The sequence below is a fragment of the Microcaecilia unicolor genome, chromosome 5 (genome assembly GCF_901765095.1).
Source record: "Microcaecilia unicolor chromosome 5, aMicUni1.1, whole genome shotgun sequence".
Lineage (NCBI taxonomy): Eukaryota > Metazoa > Chordata > Amphibia > Gymnophiona > Siphonopidae > Microcaecilia > Microcaecilia unicolor.
Genome location: NC_044035.1, coordinates 217,858,329 through 217,884,313, shown reverse-complemented (window position 1 = coordinate 217,884,313; position 25,985 = coordinate 217,858,329). Strand labels below are relative to the sequence as shown.

At 46.1% G+C, this 25,985-nt stretch overlaps 1 protein-coding gene across 1 annotated transcript in view; it reads left to right on the top strand.

Moving 5' to 3' along the window:
- Nucleotides 1-25,985, top strand: part of AGPAT3 (1-acylglycerol-3-phosphate O-acyltransferase 3) — a 119,668-nt gene that overhangs the window by 58,627 nt on the left and 35,056 nt on the right. The window contains 1 exon segment of the mRNA XM_030203774.1: nucleotides 8,672-8,825. Coding sequence (XP_030059634.1) covers nucleotides 8,672-8,825 — 154 coding nt within the window.

Sequence of the window (25,985 nt, the reverse complement as noted above, 5' to 3'; positions counted from 1 at the left end):
TTGAGGTCCAGTTAATTGTAGTTTAAACATTAAGGCAACCACACACTGTGAGAACAACATTTGAGTTATAGAAGTAGTATACTATGCCATACTTTGTATTGTTATTTGAATATTTTTACTGTTGTAATTGTCTATTGCTCATGTTTGATTTATTCTTACTGTACACCGCCTTGAGTGAATTCCTTCAAAAAGGCAGTAAATAAATCGCAATAAATAAATATGCCCAGGAGGTGGGCCTCTTTCAGTTGAAAGGAATCTCTGGAGCAATGGAGCTTTGGATGGAGGTGAAAGGAGGTAGACCCGGAAGTAATCTAAGGAAATACTTCTTTGTGGAAAGGGTGTAGGATGCGTGGAATGGCCGCTTGATGGATATGGTAGAGACAAAGATTGTATCTGAATTCAAGTAAGCAAGGGACGGGAGGAAGTGACATCATCAGAGAAGATGGTCACATGAGAGCTGAGCTCTGATGATCCCACGGCGAAAATAGCAAAATACTCCCTGAATTGCTAAGATCTGCTCAGCTAAAAACACCAAGCTGGCAACCCAAAGCGGGAAACAAATGCAAGCTGTGATGCAGAAATGCGGAGACTCAATAAATCTCTCCCAATTTGCGTTTACAAATAGCGCACCTCCAAAAAGCATGGCGGCAACGGGTGGAGAGCTCATAAGCACGCCGGAGTTGGTGGGAGAGCAATCTGATGGCAACTTGTTCCAGACAGAAGAACAGTTGGAGCAGGACAGAGGAAGCTTTCCGGAGCTGCGCCTATGGATGCAAGAAATGCGCTCTGATATAAAGGCGCTGCGTAAAGATCTGGCGACCCTGAGCGCGGACCTGCTGGGCGAGATTGTGGAACTAGGCCATAGAGTGGAAGAAGTGGAGGGCAGAATGGATGACCAGACAGAGGCGATGGGGGCCATAGACCGGCAAATTACAGATATCTGTATTGGTCAAGAGTGAGCCGCCGATCAGCTCGAAGATTTGGAAAATCGGAGCAGATGATGCAATCTGAGGTTCTGCGGCCTACCTGAAACGCCTACCTATCAAGATGCCGAATCGGTAGTGCAGCGACTGGTCAGTACGTTACTCTCCACTACAGACTCACCAATTGCGCCTGAAGAGGTGATCTTGGAGAGATCCCATCGGGCGCTGGGATCGAACCGGAATAATCTTCCAAAAGATATTATTGCATGCTTTCAGGACTTTAAATTGAAGGAAAGAGTTCTGACAGGCGAGCGGCAGACTTTAAATGGGACTCCTATAGCGTGGAAATCTACCAGGATCTGGCGGCAGCTACTCTGAAACGGCGGGCCGAGTTGAAACCTGTGACGGCCAAACTGAGAGAGATGGGATTGAAATACCGATGGAGTCACCCATTCGCACTAGTGTTTTATAAGGATGGGAAACAGTATTGGGTCAAATCAATCGCAGAGGCACGCGTAGTTATCCCGGATGGAGAGTTAATGCTGCCGCCATCAAGCTCGGAAAGTCAGCGGGGGAACAGAGGCCCACGTCCTCACCCGAAGTGGCAATGTGCTGGGCGCAAGAGACTGGAACGCCAACAATCGGCGAGCCGCCTGCCATGAAGTAGCTGCAGAACGTGAGAGCGAGCCAGTATTGGACCAGATGACCGCATGGACAGTTGTGAAAGTTCATAATGAAACAGTTAATGTGTTGGGGGGGTTAATGATTAGAGGGGCGGAGAAGGGGGAGTATTAGCTGATGGGAAAGCTGGAATCGGAGACCACAGAAGCAGAAGGGTTGCGGACTGGTGTACCATAGTATAGTAGGGAGTCTCCGATAGCAATCAATCAGCTGTGGGATGGAGGTTCACATTCCTCTTAGGAAGCACCTTCCAGATCTGGCAAGGGTGCTATGGTTCAAGGGGAGGGGTGGGGGGGGGTGGAAATAGGGAAGGGGGAGGGTGAATTAGGCTTTTGGAAGTTGAAGGAGGGAGGGATGTTTGGGAAGGGGTTTCAGGGACTAGCCTCAGCATATGATAAAGCTACAGCAATGCTAATTACTACATTACTATATTATAATGCTTAAATATGTAACTATAAATGTGCGAGGGCTAAACTCTCCGCAAAAAAGAAAACAAATGTTTAAGGAAATGTTACGCCAAAAAGCAGATGTGATGTTTCTTCAGGAGACACATCTTAAGAGGAATCATGAGTATCTAGTCAGACATAAGAGATTCCATGGGTACCTGACATGAAATGGACAAATACCTGACTTCAAAATACCTTTTGAGAAGTATGAACACCCCCTAAAATCACAGGTCAGGAATCTTAGGAGACTGCTAGACATAACACTCACTCTGATCTCGCAAATTCAAACAACTTTTCAAATCTGTCTGTATCATCATCTAAGACAGCTACGAAATCTCTCTCCATATATTGAAAAGACGAGTCTGACCACAGTGGTCCATGTCATGATACCATCATGACTAGACTACTGTAATGCCCTCATAAGCATTACCCTATCATACATTGTGCCTCAACTATAGAGGACAAAAAAAAAGAGTGGGGTTCTGATCGCGCTATCCAGATCACAAGCTTGGGTAGTGCACAATACAGTTAAAGATAAAATGGGCAGATATCTGCTGTTAGAAGTGTCCTTGCATAATGAGTACTATACTATGATGTGTGTTTATGCTCCCATTGATGGTCAAAGAATCTTCCTGGAAGAACTGGAAAAGGTCTTTCAAAAACATGTTAAGGGCCAAGTGGTGGTGGGGGGAGACCTTAACTTAACTGTTAACCCCCGCATGGATAACTCAGGAGGGGTTGGGCGATATGCTAAAGGGGATAGAACAGCCTTTAAATCATGGCTGGCGCGATGGGGTCTGCTAGATCTTTGGCGAGAAGCCCATGGGGTTGAACAAGATTACACGCATTACGCCCCAAAACACAATACGTACTCGAGAATTGACTATTGGCTGGGTGATGTGATGGTAAGGAGCAGGACAGACCAGGTAACGATTGAACCCTGCAGTTGGTCGGATCATTCTATGGTGGTGCTGACTTTGCAAGCAGGCACTAAGGTGAAAGGGCGGAAACTTTGGAGTTTAAATGAAGCTCTATTACTGGACCCGCAAAATGTAATTGAGATTGAGAAATATATAGCTGAGTATATAAAGCTCAATGATACGGGTGAGGTACATCCGACGAATGTATGGTAGGGAATGAAAGCGGTACTGAGAGGCCGTCTTATTGCATTGCAAGCCCATATTAACAAAGACCAAGCAGAGAAGGAGGCCGAGATTAGAGGGAAAATAGAGACTTGTGGACGGGCACACAAGGCAGATCCGACAGATAAAAAGAAATTGCCAAACTTGCAACAATATAGAGACCAGCTTAATGATATACAGTTGACAGAGATAGCAGTACAGATGCAGCAAACACAGCAAGAGCATTTTGAGTTTGGGAACAGAGCAAGTAGGCTTTTAGCACATAAATTAAAAAAGCAGACTCAGAGAAATTATATCACGGGTGTGTATGACACCTTGGGGAAGCTGGTTAACTGAGTAGAGGATATACAGGCAACGTTTTGGGACTATTATACCCAAATATATAAATCAGAACAGGGATCCACGCAGGAAGATATTGTACAATATCTGCAGGAGGTGACGCTTCCAAAATTCTTAGAGGAAGAGGTAGAATTTCTGTCTAGTCCCATAACGCTCGAGGAGGTAGAAAAGGCAATAGCGAGCTTGCCCACTAATAAAGTGCCTGGGCCCGATGGCTTCCCTGCGCGTTTTTATAAACTGTTTGCCAGGTGGCTAGCACCACTGCTGCTGAAGATGATTACTTCTTTTGATGAAATAGGGGAACTGCCATACTCCTGGAGAATGGCTGAAGTAGTCTTAATCCAGAAGCCGGGCAAGGACCCTTTGCACTGTGGGTCATATAGGCCCATCTCATTACTAAATACGGATTATAAAATCTTTACCAAAGTACTGGCAGTTAGGTTACAGAGAGTACTACCAAAGATAATACATGATGACCAGGCGGAATTTATAGAAGGCAAACAGAATTTGACAACATCAGATGCTTGTTGCATTTAATTCAACAAGCTACGGATGAAACAGACGCGGTCATTCTTTTCTCGGTGGACGCGGAAAAGGCTTTTGACCGAGTGGAGTGGCCCTTCTTATTTGAAGTCTTGAAGCAGACGGGACTGGGAGGGAAATTCTTGAGTTGGGTTGAGGCTGCTGAATACTAGCCCCCTGGCAACATTAAAAATAAATGGATCTCATACTAAAGTGTTATGTCTTGAGAGGGGAACGAGACAGGGTTGTGCTGTGTCTCCCCTGCTATTCGCACTCTCAATTGAACCTTTAGCTAAGAAGATTAGAGACCAGGAGAATATACGGGGGGTGGTCAGAGGCCTAAGAGAGGATAAGATTATGCTATTTGCCGATGATATTTTGATGACATTGGCCCAGCCTAAACGGTCACTCCAACAGGTTATGGAGGTGCTCACGCAATATGGGAAGCTATCGGGCTTTAAAATTAATGTAAATAAATCGGAGATACTTAATCTCACCATGCCTCAGAGGGAAGCCCAGATATTGAAGAAGCTATACCCATTCCATTGGGCAACCAAGGCAATAAGGTACTTGGGTATAATGATCACTCCTAGACTAGAGAACCTATATCAGGAAAACTACCCAAGGAAGATACAGGAGCTCTTTGGAGAGCTGGGTAGATGGGAGGGCCTCACCTTATCGTGGTTGGGTAGAATCCATGCCATAAAAATGATGCTCCTGCCGAAACTGCTGTATTTATTTTTGGCACTCCTATTGCCGATTCCCCGGATTTTTTTTCAACAATTAGATAAAAAAATGTTTGCATACATTTGGAGAAAGAGGCCACCTACAGTACGTAGAAGTATGATGTTTCAAATTCCAGCTGTGGGCGGCATGGGAGTCCCCAATTTTTATCTATACTACCAGGCAGCACAGCTCAGGGTCTTAACGGAATGGGACCCGCAAAACACTAAGAAATGGTTGCATTGGGAACGAGCCTGGATGGGCACTCGTTATTTGAGTGATATACTGTGGAGCTCAGGGAGAGATATATTGGATGCGACAGGGAGGGCACCAGTGGGCCTCAAACACCTATTGAGTACATGGCTCCAAATAAGGAAAAAGATTTTTCCGGATAGAAAATACTTCCTGCAGATGGCTATACGTGGGGCACCGGGCTTTCCCCTAGGGAAAGAAGAAAACATATACCTGATATGGGTGAAAAAAGGGCTATGTAAATTGGGGCAGATCTGTGCTAATGGAGAAATAAAGGCGTTTGAGGACCTGCAGGAAGAGTATGGTTTAGAGGAAAGAGATTTAGTCTATTATATTTGCCTAAGGAACTATATAGTCAGACGAGCAAGAGATGAGCTGGAATTGGCAGAAACAAGGTTGGAACGTGCTATGAGAGCCGGAGGTGGGAGGGGTAGCATAACCCGGTTGTATAGAGCTTTGCTGCTTCTCTCCTCGCCCCAAGATTTTTATACAGGACGTTGGGAGAAAGAGCTTCAGACACAGTACACAAGGGATTGGTGGGCAAGTAGCTATCGACATTTATTGAAACCGTCCATCGCCCAGCCTCTATCAGAAAATGGATACAAAATTCTATACTGGTGGTATTATACCCCGGTTAGGCTGCAAAAATTCTATCCACAGATCACAACTGATTGCTGGAGAGAGTGTGGGGGGCGAGGAGCATTCTGGCACATTTGGTGGGAATGTCCAAAGGTTCAAGCATTCTGGACTGAGATTTTGGGAAAGATACAAGACATACTAGGGATAGAATACCCATGTCAGGCCATACAGTGCTTATTGCATATATGACCTAGGCAAAGCCCAATACATTGCCACAAGTTGGCCATTCACCTCTTTGGGGCAGCAAAATTGGCACTGGCCAAAGCCTTGAGGCAGAAAGAAGCCCCTACAATGCAAGTAGTAGAGAGTAGACTGCAGTATCTGTATCAAATGTCAAAATTGACAGCTCTGCGAAAGAGACAACTCCAAAAATTCCAGAAAATATGGCAACCATATGAACAATGGAGAGGATTATAGGCCTATCAAATATTATATTGCTGAGGCAGGGGGGGGAGGGAATAGGGGACTATAAGCAAAAAGTTGTTGATAGAAATATATGATGTTAGTATTACACAAGCATTGTGGACAAAGGAGATTTAAAGTGTGTGTATTTGATAATTTGTGAAATGAATAAAAAGAATTAAAAAAAAAAGTAAGCAAGGGACAAGCACAGGGGATCATTAAGGGAGTTGAAAGGGCAGTACAGCTTAGTAGATGGTATGGATGGGCAGACTGCATAGGCAATATGGTCTGTGTCTACTGTCATTTTCAATGTTTTTCTTGTTTGACATTGGGTGAGGAGCAGGTATCCTGGCTGCCTATTCTGCAACAGATGAAAAATCAGAGGAAATCGAGTATGCAAAGAATATGTCAACTACTAAAAGACCACAAATTACATAAGTTATAAACTGTGCAGAGACTTGTGCAGAGGCAATATCACCTTTTTCCTTCTGGTCATTCCTCTTCCTGTGCACCCAAGCAGCCTTCTGGCTTTTGCTGTCATCTTTTCTAGCCAGCTTAAGAACATAAAAAAGGGAAAGTAAAGCTCTGAATATCTACACCCTTATGCTTAGTCATTGAAAAATCACCAATTACCCTCTTAACTCAAAAAAACAGAATGGGGAAAATTGGATGTGTGAGCACAAAACAGCACTTTCTGGGGTGTATTAGTGTACCTGACACTTGGTGTAAATTATGAAAGAAATGGGTCCCAAACAAAACTAACATTAGTCAGTACAACATCAGGAGTAATTGTATTGCCCCCTTATCCTTAGATCCAAACCCACAGTGCCAGAATAATAGAAGAAACTAATTCCACACCCAAATATTATAAAAATAGTGTCTTATTTTATTTACAGTAGCAGTAAATGACATAGAGTAAACAAGAATAAAGACAAAGACAATCCTATTACAGACATAGCTTGGAGTAAAGGTAGGTACATCCCTTGGTAGACTCTAACGTATAAAGAGTTACTCTAACCCCAGAGCACTGTTACAAGCATACATGGCACCTAACCTGATGTAGTCCTTCAGATGTCAGCGTGACCCTCAGATGTCCATCAGGTCCAACACAGATCTTACCCCTCGGATGTGGTGTGGACACACAGCCCTGTTGCTGTGATAAGGGCTGCCTTTTATGGAGAAATTGGGAGCCTTATCTCTATTGCTGACATATTTTCTATCCTTGAAGAACAAACAAGTAGCTCCAAGAGTCCTGCATTGACGTCAATTCTGATAACAACCTGCGTCAATGCTGATAACAGCTTGATTATCCTGGAACATCATGACCTTATCAGCAGCTTCCATCTATTAAACAAGAGTTGTTAGTCTTCTGTTAGAGTGGATGTGTGCACAACATCTTCGAGCCTTTATAGAGGAAATGTCTGAATTTGCACATTATATTCAGGTTCTTAATGCTGGATAGTGCTATGTATGTAGGACCATGTATGTCATGTAGGTCCATATAGTCACATGGATGACTGGGCATATTGCTCATAGTGCTACCATAGCACTTCAGTAGCTTTGCTCCTACAGATGGACACCAAACATGGATGAAAATATGACTTCTTCCTCTAAAGAAGTAGGCCACAAATTCAGTGACATATCCCATGAAGATAAATCATTAATTAAGGTGCTGGTTGGCAATAACAAATCTTTCAAAAAATTAAATCACAAAGGAGCTCTTTTCTTTAATGCAGGCTTACATCTAGTATAATTCCCAAGATCCAGGTGAAAACAAGTACACCTATATTAATCGTAGGAGCCATATTATATGATCAAATAAAGCCTAGAACTCCAACAAAAGTAACATCTAATGAAAGGGAGGAAGAAAAAAGGGAAAAAGCAACATAGAACAAAAATACACAAAGTGGGTGTACAAAGGAGTGTACTTTAATCCTGAGACTGGATCTTCTCTAAAAATGTGATGGAATCACAAGCCAGCATCTTGGGGCTGCAGGCTGGCATGCAGGCAAGCAGATATGGGACACCTCCCAAACAGTAGAGTGTAATACTTCTCCTCCTACTTTCAGTGCTTCCCTACTAGAAATTTTGTCAAAATGACACCAAACAACCTTTTCACATGAAGACTGGGTTTGATATCCGAAACTAACCAGATCACAAGCTAGTTTCTCAGGACTGCAAGTGTGGTCCTTCCCCTTATTAACTGCTCATATTAAACTCATGCATGCATAGAGTGGCATCATCCCTTTGATAATTAATTATTTCTGTTTGCTGCTTAAATTCAGAACTGAGGCTTGGACTATTCAGTACCATCTAAAGATACTGAATTTTGATTTGGCACCTCTGCTGACAATTCAGACAGATAAGAGCAACTGTCTATGTAGATGAAATGATTTCTTTTGAAACTCAGTGCTTACCTGTGCTGGTGTCCTCTCGCAACCTTCATTACTTCACTGCTATCTCTGTGCTGGCCTCCTTTTCTCTCTCTCCTTCTCTTTCTTCTCCTTGGCTCCATTTCCCTTGTGCCATTTATTCTTTCCCCTATAGTGCACCCCCACCCTACCCAACTGGTGACATATTTTTCTTTCTGCCCTTTGCTTAGTTCCTCCTGTACTGTGAAGGGACTCGCTTTACAGAAATGAAACATCGCATTAGCATGGAGGTGGCAGAAGCAAAGGGACTGCCAAAACTGAAACATCATCTCCTGCCACGAACCAAAGGCTTTACCACTGCAGTCCAGTGTCTGCGAGGAACAGGTGAGGGGAAGGGGCAAGGGATTTTAGATTTGACAAATGCCTTTTTCAGTTGTAGTTCCAGATAAGTTACATTCAAGTACAGTAGGTATCTTCCTGTCCCCAGAGAGTTTTTACTTGAGGCTGTGGTTGGTTAACTGACTTGCCCAAGATCACATTAACAAAAGCAAAAGAAAGCAGATTGGTAGAAGATATCCGTCACCAAAAAGCAGCAGAGCACAGCTCAACAGGTGCGCCAAGAAAAATCTACCTTTACGTTCCCATAGAGCAAAAATGGTGTTTAAAAGTCCTGGTTCGAAGGCCAAGTTGCTGATCAGTGGGTCCCCCTCCCAAATCCCGAGCACGCACATTCCACACAGCCCGCAGCGGATGAAGCAGGATGCTCTGTCGAATAGCTGGATGGAGTTGGGTATGTTTGTTATGTAACAAAGAGTAAAAGTTATAGGGAGCATAAAATGCAGATTCTAAGTCTAGTGGGGTATGAAATTGAGTGTGCAGGAACCAGTCCCCTGTATGTCACAGTAAACCATCTTTATATAGTTTCACATTTGGTAGCTCTAAGCCTCCTTGGTTCCATCCTCCTACCAAAAAGGAAAAACAAATTTTTGGTTTTCTATAGGCCCAACAGAGCTGGGAGAGTAAATGATGAAGGATTTTCATGTCCTTCTGGAGCAACCATAGAGGCAATGTTTGCAGAAGGTAAAATCATTTTGGAAACAGCAACATTTTCACTAAGCTCACCATACCCAACAGCGTCAAAGGGAGATCTCTCTAACATTCCAAAAGTCTCCTAGTAGTATCCATCAGAGTTGATACGTTCAGGTGATAAAGCAGAGATACGTCCATAGTCAGTTGGATACCCAAGTACCGGAAGGAACGGTCTGCCCAGCATAATGAAAATCCAGGGCCCCAGGTTCTCTGCAGCTGATTAGAGGAGGACAAAGCCTCCGAGTTGGCTAAATTCAAACAAAATCCTGCATAATCCCCGTACTCCTCGAAAGTTTCTAAAAATGCCGGGAGAGAGTCTTGGGGACGTGTGAGGTGAACCAAGAGATCGTCTGCGAAGGCTGCCACTATCAAACAGACATGACCCACCATCACATCATGAATAGCTGGATTATCCATAATGTCCCTGAGCAGGGGACTCAATGTCAGTTTAAAAAGGAGGGGCGATAGGGGGGTAACCTTGCCTCATCCCCTGAAAAAAACCTAATAAAAAGCTATTGTGAGGAGGAAGTGACGTCACGAGGCTAGATGGCTGCCTGAACATCTAGCTCCTGCACTTTCCCGCACCATTGAGCCACCATCCGTGCCCATCCACTCTAATATTGCCGTTTCCTCGATTGAGAGAAGAGAGTGAGCTTTGCTGACCACGATGAGTAAATTATCGGGGCAGCAACACCGAGAGGGGGAGAGGCATTCCACTCGGCAGTTGGCGAAGGGCCTGTCCCGCCATGCGTCCCCGGAGCCACGAGGATCGTCCGATTCAGATACAGCGTCCTCTCAAGTGGACCAACGAAGCTTAACACAAAAAAAGAAATCTAACTCTAAAGATTTAACGAGATGCCTAGAAGCGATACGGGAAGAAATTAAGGCTTCCCGTCAGGAGATCTTGGAACATGTGGACGCCATCAGCATTGACTTACGGGAGCTGGGTGGCCGCGTGGAGGCCCTGGAGGAACGAACGGAGGAGCAGGCTGAAACAAGTGCGGCGATGGAATCGCGCATTTCTCAGTTAACGGAGCAAGCCGAGGATTTACAATATAAAATGGACGACCTCGAAAATCGGGGTCGTCGACAAAACCTGAGATTTCGTGGGGTACCGGAGAGCAGCGGCGGAGAGGACGTCCCGGTTGTCCTTGTGCGAACAAATTCTGGGTGAGACCTGTGCTTCTGCCGAAATGATGATCGAGCGAGCGCACCGCTCTCTGGGTAAAGCAGTGGGAAATCGGCCGCGAGACATAGTGGTGCGCTTCGCGTCATACACCTTCAAGGACCGAATCTGGCAACGGGCTCGCCAAAACAACACATTGGAATACAAAGATTCGCGAGTAACTGTCTTCCAGGACTTATCGTTATATACTTTGGCCCGAGAAGGGCAATGAAGCCAGTCCTGGAGATTCTTGCAGAAGGAGAAGGTTGCATACCGCTGGAGTTTCCTTTTGCGGTATTGCTTTTGAACTAAAGGTAACAGCTCGTGTTTCGCCGGGTAGCGGAAGCATGGAAGAGCCTTCATGAAGCGGGTCTGACTAGCGTGGCGACCCCACCAACGGAGATGGCATCGTCCACGAAAGCAAAACTACAGAAATGGAAGAGAGTTTGGGCAAAGGCTCCTAAGTTAACCGTGACTGAGGTGTTTAGCACGAGTCTGCTGTAAAAACTCAGTTCGAATGCTTTGGGTACATGCTCTTCAGTTGGACGCTGGTTTTATATGCTCAGATGGTAACATAATTTGATATGATGATGGATGGTGGGTGAAGTGAGTAGAATTTGCTAAATGTATATTAAAGTTGGGGTGTGGGACTGTTGCGGGGGAGGGGTGAAGGGTGGCTTTTCGGGTCTGTAGCTTGCTTTCTCTGTAATCCCATTCAGTGACAGCTGACACTGACTGGTGGGTTGATGACAGGGGGGGGAGGAAGTGGAGGGTGGAGGGCAGGGAGGGGGGAGGGTTCAAGGGGTTTCTCTATTGGAGGGGGGGCGGAGGGAGGGGATAAGGAAGAGAGAATCAGAGGTGGGAGCGGGACAGAAGATATAGGGTGCAAGGGGGTAGGTCCGATGCTGGTTACGGGAAACATAGTTGCCGGGACTGGTGAATTAATGCAACATACTCAGGATACAAGTACTAGCCACAATAGATGATGAGTATGGACTTAAAAGTATTATCATATAATGTGAAGGGCCTAAATATGCCTCAAAAGCGGCAAAAGCTATATAAAGAGTTGCAGCAGCTCCAGCCGCACGTGGTTCTCTTGCAAGAGACACACCTCAACCGCAAGTATGAAAGGCTTCTGTCCTGCTCGGGTTACCCTGGGGTCTATTGTGCTTCCATGGCAGCTTCAAAAACATGTGGAGTGGCGATCATGATACACTCATCAGTGGGGGCGCAGGTATTACAAGTTAAGAAAGACCCGGGAGGGCGTTTTATCTTTATGCATGTTCAAATTCAGCAGGTGGACTTGACGATAGCTTCTGTGTATGCTCCCAACAGTGGGCAGGTAGAGTTTTTTGCTAAGGTAAAGAACTCATTGGCAGGGTTTGTAAAGGGTTCTCTAATACTTGGGGGTGACTTTAATGCAATTATGAATCCCATCTTGGATTGTTCTGGAAATGCCAAATCTGAAGGGGGGAAAAAAGAGACATTAGCTCTTGATCTTTGGTACATTCCTTGGGAACCTTGGACATATGGAGACTGACACATATGGAGGAGAGGGACTATACATTTCATTCGGGTGTTCATGATTCATATTCGCGTATAGACTATATATTTGTGGATGTTGCGTTGGCAGAAAGGGGGCCGACCGCGGGGTTGGGTAGTGCAACTATTTCCGATCACGCTCCAGTGTGGGTATCCTTGCCAAGTATACGGGCCGAAAGCAAAGATAGGAGATGGGCCTTGACACTAGCCTATTGCAGGAGCCAAAGGTGGGGGTAGGCTATCGAGAAATGTTGAAGGAGTACTTGGAGCTTAATATAGACTCTGTGGCCCTCGCAAGCCGTAGTATGGGACGCCATGAAGGCGGTATCAAGGGGGTTATTTTTTAAAAATCGCCAGTAAGCGTTCTAAAGTGCGTAGGTTACAAATAGCACGCTGTCTGGAGCGTATACAACAGCTGGAGGGGCAGCATAAGGCGCAGAGGTCCCCTCAGGTTTTACAACAGCTGCGAGAAGAGCGGACGATGCTGGACTCTATATTTCGGAACAACCTTGGCTGGGTGCAGGATAGGCGCAGGGTGGGAGCCTATGAATTCTCTAATAAGGCAGGCCGTCTTCTTGCTATAAGCTACGTAGACCAAAAGGTGGATCGTACGGTAAAGCAAGTGCGTGATGATAGAGGCACAATGTTATCAACATCAGTGCAGATCCGTAAACGCTTTATGGAATATTATAAAGAATTATATGCTCAGGAGATTGCCCCTTCTTTGGAATCTATTGACTCATATTTGGCAGATGGTGAGCTTTCCTCCCTCGCTCAAGGGCATCGGGAACTGTTAGATGAGCCAGTCACTCCAATTGAGGTGCAAGAGGCTATTAAAGGTTTGCCATCTGGCAAATCTCCAGGGTTGGATGGACTCCCTAACGAATTTTATAAAAAGTTTGCCCCTGATTTGGCGCCATTACTTGCTGACCTCTTCAACCAAGTGGGAGGTGGGGAGAATTTACCCCCATCTATGATGGAGGCCTGGATCGCGGTGCTGCCTAAACCAGAGAAAGACCTAGCCGAGTGTGGCTCTTATAGGCCCATCTCGGTGTTGAATGCAGATGTCAAAATACTGGCAAAGGTGCTGGCGAATAGACTTGCGCCCGTGCTGCCGACGCTCATTCACCCAGACCAGGTGGGATTCGTGGCTCATCGTAAAGCTATGGATAATATTCGGCGTACATTAGACCTTATGTTTTTGGCAAAAAGAAGTCGGAAGCCTTTGTGCCTTCTTAGCTTGGACGCTGAGAAGGCTTTTGACAGAGTCCACTGGCCATTCATGTATAAAGTGTTGGAGGTAATGGGGTTTGGGCATCATTTAGGAGGTGGATCCAGGCATTTTACGATGCTCCTAAGGCATGTATACGAGTCAATGGGAGTAACTCAGAGTTGTTTATGTTACATAGGGGGACTAGGCAGGGATGCCCTTGTCACCCGCTCTTGTTTGCCCTAGTCATGGAGCCATTTGCTTCAAAGATGAGGCTGGAAACCGGGCATCTCAGGGGTTCGAATAGCTGATACCTTGCACAAGTTGGCCCTTTTGTGCAGATGACATCCTGCTTTACGTTTCTCGTCCGTTGACTACTTTCCCTATTCTTATGCGTCTTATAGAAGAATATGCTGCTGTGTCGGGGTTTAAAGTCAACATGACAAAGTCCCGAGGCCCTTAATGTTACACTCTTGGCGGAGGAAGTGGATTCCCTGAAAGCAACGTTTTCCTTTAGATGGGCTACTAAGAGGATTAAATATTAGGGGTAAATATAACCTCGGACCTCTCTGAGTTATTGTGGGCTAACTACAAGGGGTTGGGTAATACCATAAAGGCAGACCTGGAAAGATGGGGGGCACAAGAGTTTTCCTGGTTTGGTAGGATAGCCGTAGTTAAAATGAATGTGCTGCCCAGGCTGTTATATTTATTTCAAGCGCTGCCTGTGTTAATGCCCAGACGATTTCTTGCCTCTTTACAAGACTCTATAGTGCGATTCGTCTGGGCAGGCAAGCGACCACGCTTGGCGCGTCAGCTTCTTTACCAAAGTAGGAAAAAGGGAGGGCTGGGGGTTCCAAATCTCAATTGGTACTACAGGGCTGCTCAGGGGAAGGCCGCTATCGAATGGTTTCATGAATACCCTGACAGACAATGGATATCTTTGGAGCAGCACTCACTGGGGTCCAGGCCGCTGGGGGCGCTCATGTGGTTGCCTGGGGCCTTTCGGGCTCTGGGACAGGAAGTGTGTCCGTCCATATGTGTCACTTTCCATTATTGGGACAGTCTATTTCCTGGGGGACATTGTGTATTGACCCAGATGGCACCCATAGCATTTAAATCCTCTGTTTCTGCCTGGGAGTATCATGGGCCTTTTACTAGGTGGTACAGTGAGGGATTGAGAACTTGGGGTCAATTAATTGAAAATGATTCCATGCTACCGTTCACGACCTTGCAGCAGAGATACTCTGTTGTGGAGGGGGATAGTTTTGCATATCGTCAGGTCCACCATTTCCTCAACACAAAGGCTGTTAGGCAAGTACTACAGAGAGAGCGGTTGAATTTGGAGGAGATATGTAGTAAAGGTGTAGTTTCACGGGGCCTGATTGGATACCTGTATCGAAATATTATAGCACAGGCTCCTGGTTATACCCTGCATAGGATGAAATGGGAAAAGGAGCTGGGAGTGACCCTGGGGGAGACCGAGTGGGAGAGAATAGAGCGAGCGGCGGCAGGAGTGTCTACGCACGTGCCACTCAAAGAAAACGCAGTGAAGGTACTGTTTAGGTGGTACCTCACACCGGACCGTATCCAACGAGTATTCCCTAGCACCTCGGGGTTGTGTTGGAGAGGATGCGGTCAGAGGGGAACTATGGGACACGTGTGGTGGAGCTGTGTAAAAATTCGTGCATTTTGGAAATCAGTTCATGGAAGGCTGCAGAAGTGGGTGGGTTGTGAGATCCCTTGGTCTTTTGGGTTATTTTTGTTCACTGCTAAGCCGCCAGGATTAAAACCGCCTCAACAAATAATGGTACAGCAGGCAGTGGGGGGCTGCGAGGGTGGTTATAGCAGCCCACTGGAAGCAGGCAGGGGTTCCTTCACTAACTAAGTGGATTGCTAAGCTGAGATATATCTGTGAGATGGAGAGGTTGCTGGCTGAACGGAAACAACAGATGAATAGATGGCAATCCATTTGGGACAACTTTTCTAAAGAGTTTGTATCTAGTGTCAGGACTAGGCACTGAAAGAATAAATAGTATGGTTATGGGGGGGGGGGTATCTGGAAGGAAGGGGGTGGGGGTTTACGGGTTTTAGTACTGAAAAGAAAATGTTAATAAAAGTTTGAAGTATACAGAGCTTCTAATATGACATTGTTACTTTGTTTGCTGGTTTGTCTGTTACATTGACTAAAATGACCTGGTCAGGTGGTGAGATTGTATAACCTATTTGTATTATGCAAGGATGGTTTTTGGTTGTGTTTGATTACCAATGTTCAATAAAGACTTCTATAAATTAAAAAAAAAGCTATTGTAATTCTCTTCTATTTTGATATTCTAGTGTAGCCAATATTTTCCAGAGGTTCTTAGCTACTGAACGGCCTTTAACAAAACCTGCCTGCAAGTCGTGAAGGAGCCAAGGGAGGATATGAGCCAAGCAATTGGCCATAATTTTTGCAGTTAATTTTACCTCATAGTTCAGTAGTGAAATTGGATGATACTATTCAGGGATGGATAGGATCATGCCCTGGTTTAGGAAGGGCTATAATTTGTGCTATATTAAGCGATGGGGGCAATGCTTCAGCATCCACCATGACATTGAACAGATTCGTAAGGGGCGGTATGATCTCCTCATCCAAAAGTTTGTAGAATTCGGCACGGAATCTATCAGTGCCAGGTGTCTTCGTCAAGGAGCTCTGTTGAATTGCCATGGACACCTCATCAGCTTGTATAGATTGGTTTAAAGCATATTGATCTGCTGGTCTTAAGGTAGGCAGGATCAAATTATCTAAATATAAGCCACACTATAGCCCTTCGTCCGATGGGGCTGCATAAAGTCGCTGATAATAAGGATAAAATGTTTGACAAATATCCTCATCTGTGGTTAACGCACTCTGCTTCCCTGTATGCATAGACAAAATCTTAGAACGACCCCCTGAGGAGTAGCCTAGTGGTTAGTGCAGTGGACTTTGATCCTGGGGAACTGAGCTTGATTCCCACCGCAGCTCCTTGTGACTCTGGGCAAGTCACTTAACCCTCCATTGCCCCGGTACAAAATAAGTACCTGAATATATGTAAACCGCTTTGAATGTAGTTGCAAACTACTACTATTTAGCATTTCTGTAGCGCTACAAGGTGTACGCAGCGCTGCACAAACATAGAAGAAAGGCAGTCCCTGCTCAAAGAGCTTACAAAAACCTCAGAAAGGCAGTATATCAAGTCCCATTTCCCTTTCCCTTAATTAAATTAGCTAACAGCTGGCCTGCTTTATTGCCATGATGATGCAACATATATCTGTGATAAGCCTGAGATTTAATAGCATGTTGATGAAGAAGTGCATTAAGTGCTACCTGGAGGTCTAAAACCCTTTGCTTCTGAGCAGTGCTATGCGTCTGACCAAACCGTTGATGCGCTACACAGAGCTGGCGGCCCAACCTCAGAATCTCACGATCTCTAGCCTTCCTGATATAATGGATGTAACTGATAATCTCCCCCCTTAAAACAGCCTTCTCAGCTTCCCAGTAAATGCCAGGATCAGTTTCATGCCTCATGTTGTGGGTTTTTTAGTCCCTCCAACTATTAGTAAGTTTGTCCTGAAAAACCGGATCTTTATAAAGTTCCAAGTGAAAGGCCCAGCGCCCACTCCGTTTGGCCACCCTCCTTGGACACCAATCCATCCACACCCAAGCATGGTCGGAAATAACATACAGCCTCAGCCACAGACCCAAATAACTGTCTAGATATCAACAAATAATTTATGAGAGCCTGTGTGGAGTGTGCTTGGCACACTCCACAAAGTGTAATCTTTCTCTTGAGGATGGAGCACCCGCCATGCAGCTATTAAATCCAACTGATGGCACATATTAGGCAAGCTTATGGAGGTGTGTAGAGGCTGTAGGAAGGGATTTGTCCACTGTTGGATCCCATTCTGGTCACCCTCAACCACTAAGAGGTATGGTAGAATGATTCAAAAGATGAATAGTCACATTTTTGTAAAACTTATGGTTGAATTGGTTAGGGCATAAATATTGCAAAATATCAATTTCTGGTGATCTAATACTACCTCACATAACGGATATCTACCAGTAAGTTCCACAATGTAGTGCAAATTTGCTCCACTTTCCCCTGGCCACTCCACCTTTCTTCCCTTGTGCTGCAGCTGCTACACAGTCTCCCACCCACCATGTTTTAAGTTTGGCATGTACAAGGACTTTCAGACGCGTTTCCTGTATAACGGAAATATCTATTTTATGTTGTTGTAGATTTTGTAAAATTTTTGTACACTTAATGGGCAAATTAATCCCCCCCCCCCCCCCCCACACACACACACAGGATATTGAGGGAGCTCAGAGAGGTTCTTGCGGGTCCTCTTAAAGATTTGTTTAATAAATCCTTGGAGACAGGAGAGGTTCAGTGGGATTGGAGAACAGCGGATGAGGTCCCTCTTCACAAAAGTGGTGATAGGGAAGAAGCTGGAAACTACAGGCAGGTAAGCCTCACTTCGGTTATTGGAAAAGTAATGGAAGCGATGCTGAAGGAAAAGATAGTGAATTTCCTGGAAGCCAATAAGTTGCAAGATCCGAGACAACATGGTTTTACCAAAGGTAAATCGTGCCAAACAAAACTCATTGAATTCTTTGACTGGGTGACCAGACAATTGAATCAAGGACGTGCTATAGATTGTAGTAAATTTAGGGGTCCAGAGACCCCCAAGAAGGCTGGAGTGACCTTAAATCTGACTCCATCTCTAAATAGCACTAGTACTAGGGTAATCAAGGAGTTGTGAAGTTCTAAAAGGAATTGCCACTAAGGGAGATGTTAGGTCTAAGGAAAAGATACCAGCCTTATGACAAACTGGATTTAGATTACAAGTTATACAATGCAGCGAAAGATAGCCTGATACAGCAAAAGCATTTATACTTACAGCCTTTCATCATTAAGTGAAGCCCACAGATCATCATTTGGAATGAAGAGTTTATTTGCCAAGATACAAGTCAAATCAGTGATTGACAACAGGCACGTACAATCAATTATAGGAATATAATAATCCAGCTGCAAACAGGTGTTAATTAGTTCCTAATCTTTTATAATTTCTTTTACCAATTAGAGGTTTTACAAGGGAAAGCAATTAGGTAATTTGTCAATTCTGCTGGACACATTGGTTTCCCTTGGAGAGAGAGAGTGGCAACCCTTCTCTCTCTAACGTAAACCAGGAAATACCCTGATTTTTATAGGTGCCCTCAGGATATGGATAATATGACAGTAGATATACCTGATTGGATCTATGCTAATGTCATGGTTGTCACTGATTGGCTCATGCTAATGAGTAGCTTCTATCTTGCTAACATGGTTTTGTCTTTAGCTCGCTTGACCACAAATCTTAAGCAAGACCCTGCATCCAGCTACACCTTTCCTTTCTCACACCATGGCTGACCACAATCCTGCTCACAGGAAAGTCTCATTTCTCAACTTGTTTTTCTAACTTACATTAGAGAAAATTCCACTTTGCAACAGATACGGCTTCCATTTTGTGCTGAAATCCTCCATTTTGTTTCCATATCTATTGACCTAACGTTTCCTAATTTAGCTTATTTAGGCCTCAATCCGGGCTACAAACTAGGCCATACTTTTCCAGTAAGCTCCCAGTTATGTCAGCCATCAGATTTCTGACTCAGCCAAGGTCTGTAATGGCCTGAGCTCTATGACTGGGCCCGCCACCATTCCAGTGGGGTGGTCTCTGGCTGTACCATAATTATACAAGATGTAACCTACTTAGACTTCAGCAAAGCTTTTGACACGGTTCCCCACAGAAGGCTCTTGAATAAACTTGACAGGCTGAAGATAGGACCCAACGTGGTGAACTCGATTAGGAACTGGTTGATGGACAGACGCCAGAGGGTTGTGGTTAATGGAATTCACTCGGATGAGGGAAAGGTGAGTAGTGGAATGCCTCAGGGATTGGTGCTGGGGCCGATTCTATTCAATATATTTGTGAGTGACATTGCCGAAGGGTTTGAAGGTAAAGTTTGCCTTTTTGTGGATGATACCAAGATTTGTAACAGAGTGGACACCCCGGAGAGAGTGGAAAACATGAAAAAAGATCTGCAGAAGCTAGAAGAATGGTCTGATGTTTGGCAATTAAAATTCAATGTGAAGAAATGCAAAGTGATGCACTTAGGGAGTAGAAATCCACGAGAGACATATGTGTTAGGCAGTGAGAGTCTGATATGTACAGGCAGGGAGAGGGATCTTGGGGTGATAGTATCTGAGGATCTGAAGGCGACGAAACAGTGTGACAAGGCAGGGGCCGTAGCCAGAAGGTTGCTAGGCTGTATTGAGAGAGGTGTGACCAGCAGAAGAGAGGAGGTGCTGATGCCCCTGTTCAAGTCGTTGGTGAGGCCTCACCTGGAGTATTGTGTTCAGTTTTGGAGGCCGTATCTTGCTAAGGATGTAAAAAGAATTGAAGCAGTGCAAAGAAAAGCTACAAAAATGGTATGGGATTTGCGTTACAAGACGTATGAGGAGAGACTTGCTGACATGAACATGTATACCCTGGAGGAAAGGAGAAACAGGGGTGGTGTGATACAGACGTTCAAATATTTGAAAGTTATTAATCCACAAATGAACCTTTTCCAGAGACGGGAAGGCGGTAGAACTAGAGGACATGAAATGAGGTTGAAGGTGGGCAGACTCAAGAAAAATGTCAGGAAGTATTTTTTCACAGAGAGATTGAGTGGTGGATACTTGGAATGCTCTCCCGCGGGAGGTGGTGGAGATGAAAACGGTAACGGAATTCAAAATGTGTGGGATAAACATAAAGGAATCCTGTTCAGAAGAAATGGATTCTCAGAAGTTTAGCGGAGTTTGGGTGGCAGGTACCGGTGGTTAGGAGGTGAGGCTAGTGCAGGGCAGACTTCTACGGACTATGCCCTGAAAATGGCAGATACAAATCAAGGTCATGTATACATATAAAGTAGCACATATGAGTTTATCTTGTTGGGCAGACTGGTTAGACCATACAGATCTTTTTCTGCTGTCAACTACCATGTTACTATGTCACATTCCAAGTGACAATGTTCATTGTTAAAAGCCATTATAGAGAACATAATCAAAAACAAAACTTGTGAATGTATCTCGGAAGGGTTGTCCCAGCCAGCAATCCCCACAAGATGTCATAATCCAATGACTGAATGCTCCAATCAACATCTCACCAGCAGCTCCCATCATCCGAAGATACCTATCGCAAACACCCATCCGAGCCCCAGTAAGACCAAACCTCCCCTTCTTCCCTCTCTCCCAAACCTCCCACCTACTCCCCAGACCTTTCCCTCCTCTCTTTACAGACCCCTGAGTTCCCATCATAGGATCCTTCACGTCTAACACCACCCCATTTCTCATCCCTTTGAAATAACCATAATACAGTCAGAAACCAATCCCCTCCAGAGTGAGACAGCCACGTGCTGGGCCTGTAGTCTGGAGAAGACGCGAGGAAGCAGAAGAGAAGAAAAATAAATCATCATTCTCCGAGGACAAGCAGGCTGCTTGTTCTCACTGATGGGTGACGTCCACGGCAGCCCCTCTAAACGGAAAACTTCACTAGCAAAGGCCTTTGCTGGTCCTCGCGCGTCGATGCGCACCGCGCATGCGCGGCCATCTTCCCGCCCGAACCGGCTCGTGTTCGTCAGTCTTCTTTTGTCCGCGCTCGGGACGGTCGTGTTTGCGCCATTCGCGCCCCTTAAGTTGACCCTCGCGCGTCTTTGAGCTTTACGCTTTAAAAAAAAAAAAAAAGGATTTTGGAGAAACACCTTTTCGGTCTTTTTCCCCTTCCCGTATTTCCAGTTTTTGCCCCGCTAAGTTTACTTTCGTTTTCGGGGTAGGCCCTTTTGAGGCCTCGGTTCGAGTTTTTCTCTCCCTCTTTTTGTTGCCTTTACCGCCATTACGAGTTTTGATTTCGCCGGCGTGATTTTTCCGCCCATGTCATCGAAGTCTCCCAGCGGCTTCAAGAAGTGCACCCACTGCGCCCGGGTAATCTCGCTCACTGATAGGCACGCGTCGTGTCTTCAGTGTCTGGGGGCTGGGCACCGGATCTCGCCCCCTGTGTCAGGAAGCCGTCAGCATGTGGCTCTGGGCTCGCCGTCACGGCATGGTGCTCCAAGCCACATATCTGGCAGGCGTAAACAACAGTCTGGCCGACAGACTGAGCAGGATTATGCAACCTCACGAGTGGTCGCTCAACTCCCGAGTAGTGCGACAGATCTTCCAAGTGTGGGGCACCCCCTTGGTAGATCTCTTTGCATCTCGAGCCAACCACAAGGTCCCTCAGTTCTGTTCCAGGCTTCAGGCCAACGGCAGACTGGCATCGGATGCCTTCCTCCTGGACTGGGGGGAAGGTCTGCTGTATGCTTATCCTCCCATACCCCTGGTGGGGAAGACTTTGTTGAAACTCAAGCAAGACCGAGGCACCATGATTCTGATTGCTCCCTTTTGGCCGCGTCAGATCTGGTTCCCTCTTCTTCTGGAGTTGTCCTCCGAAGAACCATGGAGATTGGAGTGTTTTCCGACCCTCATCACACAGGACGAAGGGGCGCTTCTGCATCCCAACCTCCAGTCTCTGGCTCTCACGGCCTGGATGTTGAGAGCGTAGACTTTGCCTCTTTGGGTCTGTCAGAGGGTGTCTCCCGCAACTTGCTTGCTTCCAGGAAAGATTCCACTAAGAGGAGTTACTTTTTTCTATGGAGGAGGTTTGTCGTCTGGTGTGACAGCAAGGCCCTAGATCCTCGCTCTTGTCCTACACAGACCCTGCTTGAATACCTTCTGCACTTGTCTGAGTCTGGTCTCAAGACCAACTCTTTAAGGGTTCACCTTAGTTCAATCAGTGCATACCATTACCGTGTGGAAGGTAAGCCGATCTCAGGACAGCCTTTAGTTGTTCGCTTCATGAGAGGTTTGCTTTTATCAAAGCCCCCCGTCAAACCTCCTACATTGTCATGGGATTTCAATGTCGTTCTCACCCAGCTGATGAAACCTCCTTTTGAGCCACTGAATTCCTGCCATCTGAAGTACTTGATCTGGAAGGTCATTTTCTTGGTGGCAGTTACTTCAGCTCGTAGAGTCAGTGAGCTTCAGGCCCTGGTAGCCCAGGCCCCTTACACCAAATTTCATCATAACAGAGTAGTCCTCCGCACTCACCCTAAGTTCTTGCCAAAGGTTGTGTCGGAGTTCCATCTGAACCAGTCAATTGTCTTGCCAACATTCTTTCCCCGTCCTCATTCCTGCCCTGCTGGACATCAGCTGCACACATTGGACTGCAAAAGAGCATTGGCCTTCTATCTGGAGCGGACACAGCCCAACAGACAGTCCGCCCAATTGTTTGTTTCTTTTGATCCCAACAGGAGGGGAGTGGCTGTGAGGAAACGCACCATATCCAATTGGCTAGCAGATTGCATTTCCTTCACTTACGCCCAGGCTGGGCTGGCTCTTGAGGGTCATGTCACGGCTCACAGTGTCAGAGCCATGGCTGCGTCAGTGGCCCACTTGAAGTCAGCCACTATTGAAGAGATCTGCAAAGCTGCGACGTGGTCATCTATCCACACATTCACATCTCATTACTGCCTGCAGCAGGATACCCGACGCGACAGTCGGTTCGGGCAGTGAGTGCTTCAGAATCTGTTCGGGGTTTAGAATCCAACTCCACCCCCCTAGGCCCATGTTTATTCTGTTCCAGGCTACACTCTCAGTTAGTTGGATAAATTGTTAGGTCAATCTCAGTTATGTTCTTGCCGTTGCGAGGCCCAATTGACCATGTTTGTTGTTTTGAGTGAGCCTGGGGGCTAGGGATACCCCATCAGTGAGAACAAGCAGCCTGCTTGTCCTCGGAGAAAGCGAATGCTACATACCTGTAGAAGGTATTCTCCGAGGACAGCAGGCTGATTGTTCTCACAAACCCGCCCGCCTCCCCTTTGGAGTTGTGTCTTCCCTTGTCTTTGTCTTGCTACTTACGGGACTGACGAACACGAGCCAGTTCGGGCGGGAAGACAGCCGCGCATGCGCGGTGCGCATCGGCGAGCGAGGACTAGCAAAGGCCTTTGCTAGTGAAGTTTTCCGATTGGAGGGGCTGCCGTGGACGTCACCCATCAGTGAGAACAATCAGCCTGCTGTCCTCGGAGAATACCTTCTACAGGTATGTAGCATTCGCTTTGTGGTAATTCTGAGTGCCCCTGTGACAGCCTCTCCAACAGAACAAAATGAAACCATTGCGCTCCTTCCAGGACTCCCATTATCCAGTGGAGCAGAGCATGACTCAGAGTGACACCCAAGGGCTCCTACAGTCTACTTACAGTGACCCCCAAAATGTCTCTCAAAAGCATCTGAGACTGGCACCATCACCATCACAAGCAGCTACATGAAGCCCTTGACCTGATATCAGCAAATCCACCACGATGGGCAACCAAAAAGGGTGACCCCTGGCGTAGAGTCCAATCCTCCATATGGCCTTACTGACATAAAACGACCTCTTAGAAGAGAAAAAAAACACACACACCCCCCCCCCCCCCACACACACACACAAATCTCATAACTGACAGTGATACTGATCTGTGAAGTTAGTTGTCAACTTCCTCGCAGAGAGAGCCAGACCAACTGAAGTAGACAGCCCTCAGCCATGGGAAGATGTGGACGCAGCCTCGTCATCATCAATCTGGGTCAGGTGTGGCTGGGCCTCCTCGACCGTGTTGCTGATCTGGGTACTGCCATTGTGGGTCATACACAATGTGACAGTATAAAGCAACGCAAAGCGAGTTTTAAGAGAGAAAAGTTTCTAGAAGTTTGGGGGCAAAAGATTTGGGCTGTGCCGCCACCCCGGGAGAGTAGTCCTGAAAACATAGGATGTACTTGTGTGTCAGCACTTTCCCAGCATGCACTGCTTGCATAATGTGGTTTTGTGTGCAAAATTAAGAACATTCAGAATCACCACTCAAGGTCTGGTGAATGTGGTCTGCCTAAGACCCACTCTGTGATCTTGTTCCACACGTAGGGGCCCATAGCATTCTGGAAGTTCAGGAAGGCCCTCCAAATGGAGGTTATTCCTCCAGGACCTGTGCTGTAGATCCTCCACCTTGCTTCCCAGTGCAACCACTTTTTTTTACCACTTGTGTGTGAGAGTCTTCTGCTGTAGTGACTCGGTCTTCCACTGCATTTGCCTGCTCCTGACAGCTGGCATAATCTCTAGACAACTCCTCCAGCTGGGTCTGCAGTCTTTTCAGTTTTGAGGCTATTGGAGTCAAAAGTCTCTCCAACATATCTTCTAGTGCTGAAGTCATCTCTGTCGTATTCTCTGTGACCCAGGCAGAGGATACAGATTGACCCACTGGCCTCAGAGACACCGCCATTTTGTCTTCAGTCACCCTACTGCGGCTTTTCTCTTTGTTTTGCAAACGTGCTGTCATTTTGGACAGAAAAAAAACTGGTTCATTCGCTGCCGAAAGAACCCAGTAACCAGCGTAATTATGTAGAGAGTACACAAGAGGTCCGATGTCCGGTAAGAATCTGGGATTTGAATGGGGTGGCTGGAGAGGCTCTCTCTAGCAGCCGCTCGCGATCATGGTGTCACGTGATCTCTCCATTCATAAAATGATAAAAATCATATGCTTTCTGTTAATCCTTGAGCCGAGGCTTAGGAAGGATCTTGGCCAAGGCCTAGGGTGGACCAAACACGCGCTATGCACACAGGACACTCAACCAGCACCAGCAGAAAAGGGAGCTAGACCACTCAGACGGGCCTCGCAGCCGATCTGGAACCGAGTCACACACTAGGGAAGGGAAAAAGAACAACGAGGGATCCCAGGAGGGACTGGAGCACATGCAACGCACACAGCGCTAGCTAGACACAAGGGAAGGGCAGCAGACAAGAAGCTGGCATGTACAGGCTACGACCAGGGGAAGAGAAAGCTAAGGACAGAATGGGACACAGACTCTGTAGGAGCAAAGCTCCACAGGAACACTCTAGACTATACCATATAGCATACAAATACACTAGGCTGTGCCACACAACACCCAAGGGAAAAGGGAAGCCACCTACAGGAGTACACAAGGCTGTGCTACACGGCACTCAAGGATTAAGGGAAACCACACACAAGGCTGTGCCACAGGGTCAAATAACAGACACTAGAGACAAGGGAAAAGCAAGCAAACAGGGAAAGCTGCCCTTACATACACCTGACAGATAAGGAGCAATGCTTACAGGACTCAGGAGACAACCACAGCAGACAAAGAGTTAAAGCGGGCTAAATGGAAGGACTGCTAACAACACTCACGTCAGGAAGAAGCAGGGCTTACCCTGTAGTCAAAGATTTAAAGTTAACAAAGGAAGAATACAAACAATGTTCCTACCAGAACTCAGCAGCACACAGAGACAGAGCACCCACAGGTGCAGGGGTAATTAGGAAAGCAGCTTAACTAGGGAAACAAACAAGCATACGCTAGGAACAACCAGCACACAGAGACGGTGCAGGGAAGCCAGGTAATCATGAAAAGCAGCTTAGCTAAGG